This window comes from Euwallacea fornicatus, chromosome 8, assembly GCF_040115645.1.
Source record: "Euwallacea fornicatus isolate EFF26 chromosome 8, ASM4011564v1, whole genome shotgun sequence".
NCBI classification, from domain to species: Eukaryota; Metazoa; Arthropoda; class Insecta; order Coleoptera; family Curculionidae; genus Euwallacea; species Euwallacea fornicatus.
Window position 1 is genome coordinate 4,782,518 of NC_089548.1, and position 14,348 is coordinate 4,796,865.

The following is a 14,348-nucleotide window of genomic DNA, read 5'->3' on the forward strand; positions in this document are numbered from 1 at the left end:
TGTATTAGAATCTTAAATCATTCAGTGATTAAAAATTTTATATCCAGGTCTACGTTTCTGATGAAACTAAAGCATCTAAATTCGTATTCGGTGCCAGAGCCACTGACGAGGATTCAGGCCATAACAGTAAAATCACCTACACCCTGACGGGGGAACACTCCCACAATTTTACCATCGATAAGCGCACTGGAGTTGTGCGGGCCCTTTACAACATGCAGAGATCTTCCACTAAAGTATTCAATCTGGATATTGAAGCGGAGGATGGAGGAAAGCCCTCCAGGAAGACCAGTGCTGAATTAAAGGTTGTTTTAATATCGACATACTTTGGACGTTCTAATTTTATGTTTGTCGTAGATTCACTTGAAGCCCGATCAAATGTTTCCACGATGGAGCTCCCCAGGGAAAACCCATTTTATCTTAGGGGAGAATATTGAGGAGGGAAAAGTGGTGGCAAAATTTAAAGCAACGTCTCCAAAAAAAGGCCCCAGTGGAGATATTAAATATGCTATAGCTGGGGGAAATGTGGGTGATTCTTTGAAAATTGACCGAAATTCCGGGGAAATCCAGGTGGCAGGCACTGGCTTGGATTATGAGACTGCTAAGACCTACGAAGTGTGGGTGGAGGCTCAAGACAGCGATTTCCCACCTTTGCGCAGCGTCTTGCGGTTTACAATAAACGTTACCGATTACAATGATAATGTCCCTGTAATGTCCAGTCAGCTTTACAACGCCACCGTAAGTATTGTTCGCCGGAGCAGTTTAGCAAATTTCCATCCAACTCTTCTTCAGGTGATGGAAGAAGAAACCCCACCACTTTTAGTAGCCCAAATCAACGCTACCGATTTAGATTCCGGAGAGAATGGGCGAGTCTCCTACAAGCTGCTCAATGACTTTCAAGAGTCCTTTGAAATTGACTCTGCCAGTGGTGAGATCTACACTCAAGCTAAACTGGACAGGGAAACTATGGGCACCTACGAGCTGACAGTAATCGCAGAAGATCAGGTGAGTTTGGATGCATTTTTAATGTCACGAACAGCAAGTTTTGTCCAACAGGGAGTTCCTCAAATGACCGGCACTGCCACCGTCTTAGTCACAGTCTTAGACAAGAATGACAATCCTCCAAGGTTCACCAGACTATTCAGTGTTAATGTGACTGAGAATGTCGATATTGGCTCTTTCGTCATTAAAGTCACTAGTGTTGATCAGGATATCGGGGAAAATGCAAATGCCACCTACAGCTTCGCTGAGAATCCAGGAGAGAAATTCAAGATTGATCCCATTAGCGGAAATGTTACTGTTGTGGGTAAGTGTCTCTGGCGAATCAATAATTTTGATTGCTACTCAATTGGTTGATTGCAGGACATCTGGACAGAGAGCAACAAGACGAGTATCTGCTGAAAGTAGCTGCAGTGGATGACGCTTGGAGGGCGGAAACTCCCTTAACAATCACCATTCAAGACCAAAATGACAATGCTCCGGAGTTTGAGCATTCCTACTACAGTTTCAACTTCCCAGAGCTACAGAGAGACGTAGTGTTTGTAGGACAAGTCATTGCAACAGACCGGGATAAACAAGGCCCTAATTCTGTGATTAGCTACAGTCTTCAACAGCCCTCGGATTTGTTCGCTGTTGACCCAGCCTCGGGGGAGATTTTTAGCAAACAGAGCATTCGGTAGGAATGAATTGTGTTTTTGTAAGAAACTCTAACTCAACTCTCTTTAGATACAAGTACACCAGTATGGAGACTTCCCCCGAGAACACTTACTCCTTGACAATCCTAGCTACAGACAACGGGAAACCCCCGATGTCTTCGGAGTGCACAGTCACCATTAATGTTGTAGATGCCAACAATAATGCTCCCAAATTTGAGCAACAGGAGTACCTCTCCCCGGTACCATTAGATGCCCACTCAGGCCAACAACTCCTGCGGGTGTTCGCAAAAGACGATTTTGATGTTGGAGTGAATGCTGAAATTGAGTATGATATTGTCGCAGGAAATAGTACTGGTCAATTCGTTGTGGACAGGATCAGCGGTTGGATTTCCCTAAAGGAGACTGTGAGTCATTCTTGAAACTATGAGTCCCGTTATAAAAAAGTGAAATTTAGGTGCATATGGTTGGCTCTATTTACATCCTACGAATTCGTGCTACTGACAAAGGAGTTCCGCCCCAAATGGACGAAACTACTGTGACAATTATAGTCACCGGTGACAACAAATTTCCTCCGGTATTCGCTGCCCTCAATTACCAAGTATTCGTCCCTGAAAACGAGCCCTTGGGTTCCACCATTCTCATTGCCACAGCTACAGATAGAGACCAGGGCCCGAACGGCATGGTCCGCTATGAAATATCTTCAGGAAACGAGAAAAAGAACTTCGCGATCGACACCATTACTGGAGCAATCAGCATATTGCAGCCATTAGACTATGACACCGTTCAAGTGTATCATCTAAATATCACTGCTCAAGATTTGGCCTTCAAAGCGAAGAAGGCCACATCTATGCTGACCATTACATTGACCGACATCAATGATAACAGCCCCAAATTCAATCAGACGGTTTATGATGCGTATTTGGCCGAAAATCAGCCCCCAGGATCATTGATATGTCAACTAATTGCGACTGATGATGACTCCCCTAAAAATGCTATTATTGTTTATTCAATATCAGATGGTAAGACTCTATATGTTTAAGCACAGTAGATGCAATTTTTTTTAATCATCACTTAGGGGCTGACAAAGACCTGTTTGCCATCAACCAACAATCCGGGAAAGTGACGACGAAAGCCTCTTTTGATTATGAGGAAAAGAGCATGTATTCTCTAACAGTGATAGCAGCAAATCCCAATTCAACGATGTACAGCGAGACTTCTCTGCATGTGCATGTAACGGGAATCAATGAATTTTATCCAAAATTCGTACAATCCGCCTTTCATTTCGATGTATCGGAAAGTACCGACATTGGAACTAAAATCGGAACTGTCTTGGCTACCGATCAGGATTCAGGGGAGGATGGCAAGGTGTACTACCTTCTAGTTGGTGAGTTTGAAATTAACTTCGAAACTCGGTTATTTACATGCAAAAACCTGCAGATCAATGTTTAAGCCCAACTCAAGGAACCGCGTTTTTATCTATTCTTATGATCATCATCAATTTCACAATTCACTTTGAGTTCTCCTTCGTCTGATCCGAACTAAATCAGCATAATGTGCGGTCCACGGTCAATAAGAAAATACCCGTTTTTGCGTTCCTCCTTCAGAATTTGCGAGCTTAAAGCCCCTGTACGCACAGCTTTAAACAATCCGACTATCAAAAGCTTCATAGTACTTTTTCGGTTATAATAATTGTTTTAATGGCTATAAAGGTTCACTTCTAAGAGAAAAATCCACAATTCAAACTCTTCGTTAAAGGTTCGAGCAATGACAGAGGATTCAGCATCAACAGCGAAACAGGGGCCATCAGCGTCTCTAGAAATCTCGACAGAGAAACCCAAAGCCGGATCATTCTGACTGTAATGGCGAAAAATGCTGGAGGAATTCGAGGCAACGACACAGATGAAGCTCAAGTGATCGTCACGGTACAAGACGGCAACGATCCACCCGAGTTCTTACAGAGTTTATATCAAGCTGATGTGTCTGAAGCTGCAGCAATAGGCACTAAAGTCACAGCTGTAAAAGCTGTAGACAAAGATGTCAGATACCAAAACAACCAATTCAGCTACTCGATTATAGGGGGTAACATAGAACAGGCATTCAAAATAGACCCTCAATCTGGCGATATCCAGACATCCAGAGAGCTAGACCGAGAGACAATTTCCATGTATTCGTTGATTATAGGAGCCATTGATACCGGGCTGCCGCCCCAAACCGGAACTGCTACCATGAAAGTTAACGTGTTGGATGTCAACGATAATGGGCCTGTCTTTGACCCTCCTCGGGTTAGTAATTTTGTCTTAAATAGCTTCAACGTTTCCGTCAACTTTCTTTGAGTCTAGGTGGTGGGTAAGGTACTGGAAAACCAACCAGCCTTCACTAGAGTTATGACATTAAACGCCAAAGATCCAGATTTGCCACCCAATGGGGCTCCGTTTACCTATAGACTAATTGGAGGGAAACACAAGGAGTATGTGAAGGTGGACAGGCACACCGGGGCTGTAGTCACCACCAAAACCATCGATCGAGAGGTGATAAGAATTACTCTAAAACCTGAGAATTATCTAACAAGTTTATTTAGGTCACTCCGGAATTGAGCATAGTAGTAGAAGTGGAGGACAGTGGGACTCCGAAATTGAAAAGCCAACATCCAGTCAAGATTATAGTCCTGGATGAGAATGACTCAGAATCATCTCCTCGTTCTGTTCACGTTGTAATCTACACGTTCAATGGAGAGTTCCCTACTGGTTTGGTTGCAAATGTGCACCCCAACGATCCAGATCTCACCGGCGATTATAAATGTAAAATCCTGCAAAAATCAGATTTCTCCGACATTCTCAGCATTCCTCATGGATGTGATCTAAATGCCGAGAGAGCTACTCCGTCTCAGGGGTATTCTCTTTCTGTATCTGGACATGATGGGAAACATAAGTCTGTGATTTCCAGCGTCACTGTAAGTCATAAATTTTGTTATTCTCATTTGCTACAGAGTTTGAATTCCAGGTTGAGTTTATCCAGTTCGACAATACCACCATAGAAAACTCCGTAATCGTCTTAATCAGAAACATGTCAGCTACCAGTTTCCTAAGTCTCGCCTATGCCAATTTCCTAGAGACCATGAAAGCTTCGTTAAGTCGAGACGAAATCATATTTTTGTACAATCTTCACGAAGGTGAACAAGGCTTAGAACTCGCAGTAGCTATTAAGAGCGATTCATCCTACAAAAGCAAATTTTACGCTAAAGAGAAGCTTCAACGAAGAAAAGAGACTTTAATCAACGTGTTTCAAACCGAAGATTTCATAATTGGATTTTCTCCCTGCAGCAATGAAATTTGTCAGAATGGTAAGTGCTATTTCCAGCCAATGAATTCTAATCTAACATAATTTTTGTTTTCCAGGGGGCATCTGCACCGAATCCCTCAGAGTGAAGCGTACTACCAAAATCACAGACAGTCAATCTCTGATCTTCACCTCACCGTTGTTGCTTCACGAATTCACTTGCCAATGCATGGAAGGCTTTACTGGTACTGCCTGCGAAAAACGTCAAGATCCATGCCTACCCAATCCGTGCAAGAACAGTGGACAATGTCGCAGACAAGGATACACTTATCACTGCGTGTGTCCTCACAACAAAGATGGCAGACATTGCGAGTTGGAACGGGGAGATGTTTGTTCTGGAAATCCTTGTCAGAATGGTGGTACTTGCAAGGAGAGCCCTGATGGATCCAGTTTCTTCTGTTTGTGCAGGTCAGCTCCACGGAACTTTATTACGTCCTTTGGTTATTAACGCAATTTTGCTCCATAGATCTGGCTACAGAGGCAACCAGTGCGAGGCCTTAGCAGACTCCTGTAGACCTAATCCTTGCCTCCAAGGGGGCATTTGCGTCAATTTGCTGCCAGGATATCGCTGCAGTTGCACCGAAGGTCGCTACGGAAGGCACTGCGAAAAATCTACTTTCGGTTTCCAAGAATTGTCCTACATGACTTTCCCTTCGTTGGATGCCACCACCAATGATATTTCCTTCATTTTTTCTACCACGAAACCCGAGTCTTTACTTATCTACAACTATGGACTTCAGACTTTGGGCAGAAGTGACTTCGTTGCCATTGAACTTGTAAAAGGGAGAGCGGTGTTCAGTTTTGGGGGTGCTCGAACTGCTATAACTTCAATCAATGCCACGGGAAGAAGCAGTGATAATCTGGCTGATGGAAATTGGTACAAGGTCACCGCTACCAGAAACGGAAAAGTGATTTCCTTAAACGTGGGCAACTGCAACGAAAACGGAGATGTTTGTGAAGACTGCAAGCCCAACGAGGGAAATTGCTATACCGAAAATAGTGGAGACACTGGGTATGTTGGTGACTGTTTTGATAACAATAAAAATTAAGGTAGTTGTTGTATGGTAAGTCAACAGCAACCTTCGTACATTAAAAAATACCATTGAGGAATTATCTATTTCTAACAAAAGTATACATTCGAATTTAACAGGACGCTAAACTTCAACAACCAGCCCCTCTTGATTGGAGGTCTGAACAGTCCAGATCCAGTCTTGGAACGGCCTGGACAGATTCACAGCGACGATTTTGTGGGTTGTGTTCACAGTGTTTCAATCAACGGCAGGCAGTTGAATTTAAGCCAACCAATAGAGTCCGAAGGGATAGAGAATAAGTGCAGTAGAAGTCAGAGTTGTAGCCGTTCAGCTGTGTCAATAGATCCTTGTGGAGGTGAGAATGTCCTAATGCTGCAAGTAAGTTTTACGTGTAACTTTCATAATTTCATTGAAGGTTTCGGCACGTGTATCGACCGTTGGAGTTACTCGACTTGCACTTGTGGAAACAATCTCTTAGCCCCGAATTGCCAGAATGCCTTGCAGCCAGTGAGCTTTTCCAACGGGGGTTTCGTGGAATTCACAATCACCAAAAAGCACAAAAGGATGCAACTTCTCGAAAGCTTTTATGTGGGAAGTACCATGTGGTCTCATCAAAGAAATATCCGGTAAGTTCCAGGATTTCCCTTTTGGACTACTCTAAACTTTCGTTTCAGTTCCACAGATGAGCCATCCACGAGATTTACAAGATCCACGTTAACCACTCCGGATAAGAGCTTGAGTATGGTATTCAGAACCTTAAAGGAGAATGGACTGCTGCTCTTTGCCACTTCCAATAAACATTATACTTCAGTAGAGATTATGGGAGGCCAAATTGTCTATACCAGCAAAACTTCTTCAGTAGTGAATATGACTGATTTTCGTGTGACTGTTTCTGATGGAACTTGGCATAATTTGACTCTGCACATCAGGCTTAGAACTTTAGAAGTTCTCTTAGATGGTGCGATATTTCATATGTTCTCTGAAACTTTAATCTGGAATATTCAATTAATTAGGTGTTCGACTGGGCGAGGAACTGGATTCTGCAGGAGTACATGACTTCTTAGACCCATATTTGACGTATCTCTCGATAGGGGGAGTACAAAAGGGTCTTTACTACGTTAACAAGACTTTTCCTGAATTCTTTGAGGGCTGCCTGGCTAATTTTTCAGTCAACAGGGAAATCCAACCCTTCAACGGCTCAGGGAGCATTTTTAACGAAGTTATTGCCAGAGGCAAAGTACAGCTGGGATGCAATGGGTTGCTAAGTAAATATAGAAAATCCTTACGAGGTTTCCTTATTAACATCAATTTTTTTAGATGTTGGTAGTGCAGCAATTCAAGATCCTCTGAGCATCGGAATTACGTTGGTCATAGTATTCTTTGTGGTCCTCCTTGTGGCCATTCTGGTGTCTTTTGTTGTGTTCAGACTTCGCAAACAGTACAAAGAAAAAGGAGGTAGCTCCAATGGGCCTAACAGCATTCATTCTAAGCAGAATGGAGGGTCCAGTTTAGGGGCAGTAGGTACGTCGAACCGCTTGGTTGACTCTGACTCTGGATTTAATTATTGTTACGGTTTGCAGGTTTGAATGCAGTAAATGATAGTGCCTTGGCTAGAAGTTTGCATGGAATAGAGAATTCGATGAGTTACCATACAGACGGGGATGTTATTCGAGGGATTGGCGGACATAGCTTGGTTGGGCCAGAACTGCTGCCCATCAAGCTTAAAGACCGCGATTTGTTGCCAGGTATGTTGACAGTTCTATGATAAACTGAAAAAGCCCTTAATATTTGCAAAGGTCCTTTTAAATTTTCCCAGAATTCCTATGAAATTCCCAAATACTCTAAAAAGGCCACTAATCCATTGACTCATGTTACGACAAATTTTATCGAGCTAACAATACTGATAATCTTCAAGGCGGATTGGACTTAGAGATCAGGAAAATCTTCAAATAAGCCCCATTTTTGGAGAAATTGCCATTCTAAGTGGATATTACCAATTCAAATGATTCAATACCTCATATTTGAATAGAATGAATTCTGTTTATATAGAATAAGTAGTTTTGATTGTCCCTTGGAAAAATTTTCAAGTCACATCCGACATCCTTTATGTCCAGCAGGTTTAGAGATACGCCTAATGAAAATAAATTTTTACACATTCAACAGCCATTTTCAACAAAATTAGATAGATTTTCCGACATCATCTAAAGCACAACTTTTCTTCAGGTTCTGACCATCCTCGTCCTCAAAGACCAGATATAATAGAACGCGAGGTGGTGAGTAAATCCCCTCCAATGAGGGAGGATCACCATCCTCCACTGCCACCCTCTTCCAACCATACTCACGATCACGTGAGCAATGACCTCGGCTCCGAAATGCCCGAACACTATGACTTGGAAAACGCCAGCAGCATTGCTCCTTCAGACATTGATATTGTGTACCATTACAAAGGCTTCAGGGAGGGAGGTGGAGTCAGAAAATACAAGGCCGTGCCTCCTAATGTTGCCGTGTACCACCACAAGCACGCAGGAGGAAATCCGCAGGCACAACACAGACACTCTCCTCTCCATCCTGCAGGGTAAGTAGCGTCAGGTTAAAAAAACAGATTTCGGGAATTTATCATTATCAGAAATAGGTTCCCGCCGAGGGCTCCCCCGGTGTCCGCCCCTGCAAATCGTGGCCATCAGTCCACCCCACTGGCCAGACTTAGTCCTAGCAGTGAAATGTCGGCTCAGCAGCCCAGAATACTAACTTTGCATGACATCAGTGGAAAACCACTGCAAACCGCCCTTTTGGCCACCACTTCGAGCAGTGGCGGAGTGGGGAAGGACGTGTTGCACAGTAATAGTGAGAGAAGCTTGAATAGTCCCGTCATGTCTCAGCTGAGCGGACAAAGCAGTAATAGGTAGGTCGAGATACGTCCTCGACATGGAGGATAGGTTTTACTGTTGATTTCTTATAGGAAAGCTGCAGCTCCTCCACCAGTTACTTCTACCTCGCCCGCCATGGGCCTTACCGCAGAAGAGATCGAAAGACTGAACCAGAGGCCGAGGAATTCCAGTTTGGTGTCCACGCTGGACGCGGTGTCCAGTAGCAGCGAGGCACCAAGGGTGGGAGGAAATAACCATTTGGTAATCGAATTGTGACCCTTTGCCCCCAGCTCCCTTCACAGCCTCAGCTTTATTGCAGAGCAATCACATGCGTCATAGTCCGGTTCAAGAGACTCATCACAGTTCCACGAGTACCGATGAAAGTGGCAACGACTCATTCACCTGCTCGGAAATAGAGTACGACAATGCGAGTCTTCCCGGAGACAAGTACAAACCTAGCGAATTAGAATCTAGACGTAACGACTCAAGTAGCGGCAGTAAAAGCAACATACCACCCCCCTCGTACGATGGCTTCGATTCCTCATATAGGTGCGTTAAAGTTACTCAATATTAACTTGATAAATCATGTTTGCAATACAGTTTTGTGTTTGTGATTCCAGGGGCTCGATGAGCACATTAGTGGCCTCGGATGACGATCTTGGGGGGCCCCTTTACAGGCCGGGAACAGGTAGTCCTCCTTCTACGGCCCTGGGCTGGGACTACCTCCTCAATTGGGGCCCCAATTTCGAGAGCTTAGCGGGGGTGTTCAAGGATATCGCCGAACTACCTGATTCTGTGAATAGTAGAGTGCCAAATTCGTTAAGACTTACAAATAATAATAATAGTATTAGTAGTACCGCCAAACCCAGCGAGGAGTACGTGTAAATATTATGGTGTGCCGTATTTGTATTATCGTGCCTTATATCGGGAATGATTGTGCCTATTTAGAGGGTTCCATAGATGAAACCCAGTGATTGTTTCAATTCTAGAAGACTGCTTTTATTTAATTTCGAAATGTTTTTTACGAAAATAGTTCGTTTTGTACAAAACATTTTCCTGGTTTTACCACCCCGTCCTTGCATCAAGGGCGGTAGTTGTTTTACAGAATATTTTGTATACACAAATACAATGTAGGTCTTCTTGCCATATTTTTGTAATATTATGTACAAAGAATGTTTTCCTATTGTTAAAAGACTTTTAGATGTAAATAATATCTTCGTCAACTGTACTAAAACCTCTTGTAAATTACGACAATGTAAGGGCACAGTTGCAAGCTAAAAGGTAAAAATAAAACTATTTTGAAAATTGCTCCATGCATTTGTTCTTTCATTTTATTTTCCATAATTGACTTTGAATGTGTAAATGTTCCTTAAACATAACTAACCGACCGTCCTTCTACAGCGAATAAGTCGTGAGGACAGCTGGAGATTACCAACGCGGAAGCTCCAATCAGGACAACCAAACTCTAAACCGGCATGCAACTTTGTAGAATATCTCTCTTTAGTATTCTCTATAACCTTGATAACTTAAATCTCGAAGGGACATCAGCCAGAGGCGGGTAGGAAAGATTGCCCAACTGATCAATTAAAAACGCATCAATGATCCGTAAAAATTGTTTTTGTAGATCGAGTCGAGATACTTCACCATTAAACTGCTCATAGGGCTCGTTCCATTCGCTTTTTTCCTCGACCGTTGCGGAGATCGCTTCGTTGCAGCGGTTTCATTTTGACTTCCCCTCCAGCATTCCGGTAGTCAGCGGTTCAGAAGTCAAGGTCAAGGTCAGAATCAAGGTCGTCCCTTTGTCCTTGGAGAGCGATGTTCCGCGGTGTCGGAGGCTCCGCAGTCAAGCAGTTAATCCGGGCCCGTTTGTTTCCCATCCGGTGCGTGAAGTTCTTCAAACTTCTGTGACCGACGAGCGCCTGTGTTGCGTGGTAATTTAGCCGTGCTTTATCGTACAAGGGGCATAATGAAGCAGCTAACGGCCGCAAAACAGTCTTGTAAAGGTCCCTTTACAATAAAATCGGACAAGAAATAAATTTCGTTGTTATTTGCTTGTTTGCACCATGGCTTCTTCTGTTCCTTCTGATCCTCCATCCAGATCCTTTTACTGTTCCCTACCAGATAACGTTACATACTGTTCAGATGCTATATCATTCGCCCCTTAGCGTCCCTTGAGGTTTAGCCACGTATTTGCACAACACCCTGTATATCCATACAATTATCATTATCGCGTTTCACCAGCAGCATCATAATAAACTTACCTATTTGTGTATCACACAAAGTGTTCTTCAGATAAGATTGCATTATCATCATCCATTACAAGAAGTCGATATTTCAACGAGATACTGAGTAAAATTCCCTTAGTAACAACCAAAATGTCGGCGTTAACGCTTGCATTTGCTTTAATTTGCACCATTTTCCCCCTTCCATTAATTTCCTCAGAAGACTTATCTACCAACTATGAATACTTTACTGCAGACGGTATTACAAGTGGTTTGAACGCAGACCAACGAGATTTTCTTCTCAATGGAAAAACCATTACTATATTCAGTGGAGCTTTCCATTATTTCCGAGTGCACCAGTCCCAATGGAGAGACAGATTGCGTAAAATTCGTGCGGCAGATTTTAATACTGTCGAAACTTATGTACCTTGGAACTTACATGAGTTCCAGTCAGGTGAGCATCATCAATGATAATTTATGCACAGATCTGTAGACAATTTTATATTAGGTGTATACGATTTTGGCAAGGGAGGTTCGGACTTTGAAGCATTTCTGAACATAGAGGAATTCCTCAAAACAGCTCAAGAAGAAGACTTGTTCGTGTTGGTCAGAGCTGGACCATACATTTGCGCGGAATGGGAGTTTGGAGGACTTCCCAGCTGGCTTTTACGGGAAGATGGTATTAAATTTCGTTCCAGCGACCCAATCTACTTAAAATATGTGGAACGATACTGGAACCAACTTCTTCCAATTCTGGAACCTTTGCAGTTCACCAAGGGTGGCCCAATCATAGGCTTGCAAGTAGAAAATGAGTATGGCAGCACCGGCAATAACGATTCTGCTTATTTGGAAGCTCTTGTGAAGGTCTTATTTGAAAAGTGTTATTAAGTATGAGTTGAGAAAAATAGATTTTAGTTATATAGAGATAACGGGATTAAAGAGCTCTTATACAGCTCCGATTCTCCGTTTTCCGGGACTCGAGGGTCATTACCTGATGAATTGTTGCTGACTGCAAATTTCAATTCAGATGCTTCAAAAAATCTCAATGAATTGGATTCACTTCAGCCCAACCGACCTTCCATGACCATGGAGTATTGGTCAGGTAAACCGTTACGTTCCAAACTAAATTCTTTAAGTCAACTGAAGTTTTAGGCTGGTTTGATCACTTTGGCGAAACCCACCATATCGTTGACGTGGATACTTATAGCAGAATATATGAAGACATCCTCACTCATCCAGCTTCGGTGAACATCTACATGTTCGTTGGCAGTACCAGCTTTGGGTTCGTCAATGGTGCCAATATGGGAACTATGGGTCGAGACAATTCTGGCTTAGAACCTGATATTACAAGGTAAGTGGAAAGTTCTGAATTGAAGTAAAGTCGTTCGCAACTTAACTTACAGTTACGATTACGATGCTCTGCTTACTGAAGCTGGAGAAATTACTGCGAAATATAATGCAACGGCTGCATTGACCGCGAAATACAATCCTGTGAAGACAAAGCTGCCTCAGATACCTGAAACCCCTGAAAGGGTGGTTTTTGACGATATTAAGGTTTTTATTTATTTTTTTGTAATAAATTTTCAACTGCATGAGCTGTCATCTGTAGATCGAAGAGCAATTGCTTCTTTCAGAAATTATTGATGACTTTCCAAAGAAGATTGAAAGCGAGAATGTAGTTCCAATGGAGCTTTTGGATATCAACAATAAATCAGGTAAAAAACCTTAACGGTGCTAAAACATGACATAAGGTAAACTTTATTAGGGCAAAGCTACGGATACATTGTGTATCGGAAGACTGACTTGAACCTTAATGCCAACGCTGAATTACTCATCAAAGGCTACGTCAGAGACACTGTTTTGGTTCTTGTGAATGGAAACCTCATTAACTCAGTACCGACCAGCAAAGACGCACTGGACCAATTTGGGTACTTGATTTTCAGAAAACAGTTCAAACTAAAAAACTTCAACTTAATTCCATAGTTTTTGGAAACTTGCAAACTCTTCAATCACTCTGACCAAAACCGCCCTCAAAGGTGCAACCTTGGATTTGGTGGTTGAGAATAATGGAAGGAATAATTTTGGAAACCTAGATCAGTTTTATCAGTTTAAAGGTGAGTTTTTTTGCTAGATAAACTATTCATTTATCACTCGCAACCAAACAGCACCTACCGCATCAAGAACGTTGAAAATTACATAAGTAACTCTGGACCAGTGTAATTGTGCCAGATTCTGGACATCGCCCCGAGACAAACTTCCTCTCTTTGAGTTCAATTAAGCAAAATTGTGTCTTCCGATTTTTAGGTTTAACTGAGGAGGTCACGATCGATGGTGAAACCGTGAAAAACTGGCAAATCGTTCCGTTGGAATTCAAAAGGTCCTGGAATCAACAGCTCTCGGGATGGCACGAGATCAAAGAGAGAAATGCAGTTCCTGCCTTATACAGGGTGAGCTTTAACACTTTCTACACACATACGGGACGTAACCAATTCGAGCCTATGCATGGGGATCTCGGAAACGGTTAATGATGGAATGTTGGTTAAGTAGAGGCGATGTTGCGTGGTTTGGCGCTCAATGGTAATATATCTGCGAATTAAAAAATTCAAAATGCTTGCGGAAGTATCCGATGATAACCGAAAATCTGCATTTTTGCTTTTCTCAAAAAACTCGAAAATCATTATTCAGAGAAAGCTGATATTAACGTCGAAAATAATGCATTAAATGTTTTTTTTTTAAATAAAATTATACGTGTTTTAAGCATTTAAAAAAATATCTGATTTATAAAAATCATGAACGTGTTGCAATACTCCTTACACGCGCCCTACAAGGGACCACTGATCGATATGATTATTTTTTAGGTGACGTTCAGTGCCAAAGCTCCATTAAGGGACACATACATCAACGTGCAAGACTGGCGCAAGGGCATAGTGATCGTCAACGGTTTCGTGCTGGGCAGGGTGTTCGCTATAGGCCCCCAACAGGCTTTGTATCTCCCTGCAGGACTGCTGATAGAAGGAGATAATGAAATTATAGTTTTTGAGCACTTTTCCGCCCCGGAATATGTTAAATTTTCCAAGGATGTGATTTGGGGTGTCGGTACTCATATTCAATAAGAACGTGTAATCGCTGTTAATATAATCTTTTCGCTGAAACCTCGTAGCGTATTATTCGAACTAGCACAATAGCTTCGAAAACGGTTTCTTTCTATTAAAGTCGATTATATCATCAAGCTTTCTTGTT

At 42.5% G+C, this 14,348-nt stretch overlaps 2 protein-coding genes across 4 annotated transcripts in view; both read left to right on the forward strand.

Moving 5' to 3' along the window:
- Window positions 1-10,196, forward strand: part of ft (cadherin-related tumor suppressor fat) — a 115,480-nt gene extending 105,284 nt beyond the window's left edge. Inside the window, exons 20-44 of one of the 3 annotated variants that reach the window (XM_066285061.1) lie at window positions 48-302; window positions 355-735; window positions 790-1,002; window positions 1,054-1,303; window positions 1,360-1,672; window positions 1,723-2,056; window positions 2,107-2,671; window positions 2,728-3,036; window positions 3,408-3,934; window positions 3,992-4,180; window positions 4,231-4,602; window positions 4,653-4,992; window positions 5,048-5,396; window positions 5,455-6,000; window positions 6,139-6,374; window positions 6,435-6,645; window positions 6,694-6,977; window positions 7,033-7,284; window positions 7,337-7,540; window positions 7,600-7,764; window positions 8,243-8,594; window positions 8,646-8,921; window positions 8,979-9,147; window positions 9,206-9,435; window positions 9,507-10,196. In XM_066285061.1, coding sequence (XP_066141158.1) covers window positions 48-302; window positions 355-735; window positions 790-1,002; window positions 1,054-1,303; window positions 1,360-1,672; window positions 1,723-2,056; window positions 2,107-2,671; window positions 2,728-3,036; window positions 3,408-3,934; window positions 3,992-4,180; window positions 4,231-4,602; window positions 4,653-4,992; window positions 5,048-5,396; window positions 5,455-6,000; window positions 6,139-6,374; window positions 6,435-6,645; window positions 6,694-6,977; window positions 7,033-7,284; window positions 7,337-7,540; window positions 7,600-7,764; window positions 8,243-8,594; window positions 8,646-8,921; window positions 8,979-9,147; window positions 9,206-9,435; window positions 9,507-9,771 — 7,587 coding nt within the window. In that variant the 3' untranslated portion in view covers window positions 9,772-10,196. Of the gene's footprint in view, window positions 1-47; window positions 303-354; window positions 736-789; window positions 1,003-1,053; window positions 1,304-1,359; window positions 1,673-1,722; window positions 2,057-2,106; window positions 2,672-2,727; window positions 3,037-3,407; window positions 3,935-3,991; window positions 4,181-4,230; window positions 4,603-4,652; window positions 4,993-5,047; window positions 5,397-5,454; window positions 6,001-6,138; window positions 6,375-6,434; window positions 6,646-6,693; window positions 6,978-7,032; window positions 7,285-7,336; window positions 7,541-7,599; window positions 7,765-8,242; window positions 8,595-8,645; window positions 8,922-8,978; window positions 9,148-9,205; window positions 9,436-9,486 lie in introns of all 3 variants that reach the window. The other 2 variants (XM_066285062.1, XM_066285063.1) reach the window with 2 other exon arrangements.
- A 1,044-nt stretch (window positions 10,197-11,240) lies between these two features.
- LOC136340750 (beta-galactosidase-1-like protein 2) lies at window positions 11,241-14,260 on the forward strand. Its single transcript, XM_066285066.1, has 10 exons — window positions 11,241-11,562; window positions 11,617-11,972; window positions 12,024-12,210; window positions 12,261-12,459; window positions 12,512-12,662; window positions 12,718-12,823; window positions 12,874-13,036; window positions 13,092-13,222; window positions 13,413-13,555; window positions 13,967-14,260. The coding sequence occupies exons 1-10, from the start codon at window positions 11,262-11,264 to the stop codon at window positions 14,219-14,221; spliced, it is 1,992 nt and encodes a 663-aa protein (XP_066141163.1). The 5' UTR covers window positions 11,241-11,261; the 3' UTR covers window positions 14,222-14,260.
- Window positions 14,261-14,348: the final 88 nt, after the last annotated feature.

Bases quoted from the DNA above. Each gene is read 5' to 3' on its own strand.
- LOC136340750 (XM_066285066.1), top strand. From the start codon at position 11,262: ATGTCGGCGTTAACGCTTGCATTTGCTTTAATTTGCACCATTTTCCCC. The intron at 11,563-11,616 runs GTGAGCATCATC...ATTTTATATTAG, and splicing joins CTTACATGAGTTCCAGTCAG to GTGTATACGATTTTGGCAAG. The intron at 13,223-13,412 runs GTGAGTTTTTTT...TCCGATTTTTAG, and splicing joins TCAGTTTTATCAGTTTAAAG to GTTTAACTGAGGAGGTCACG.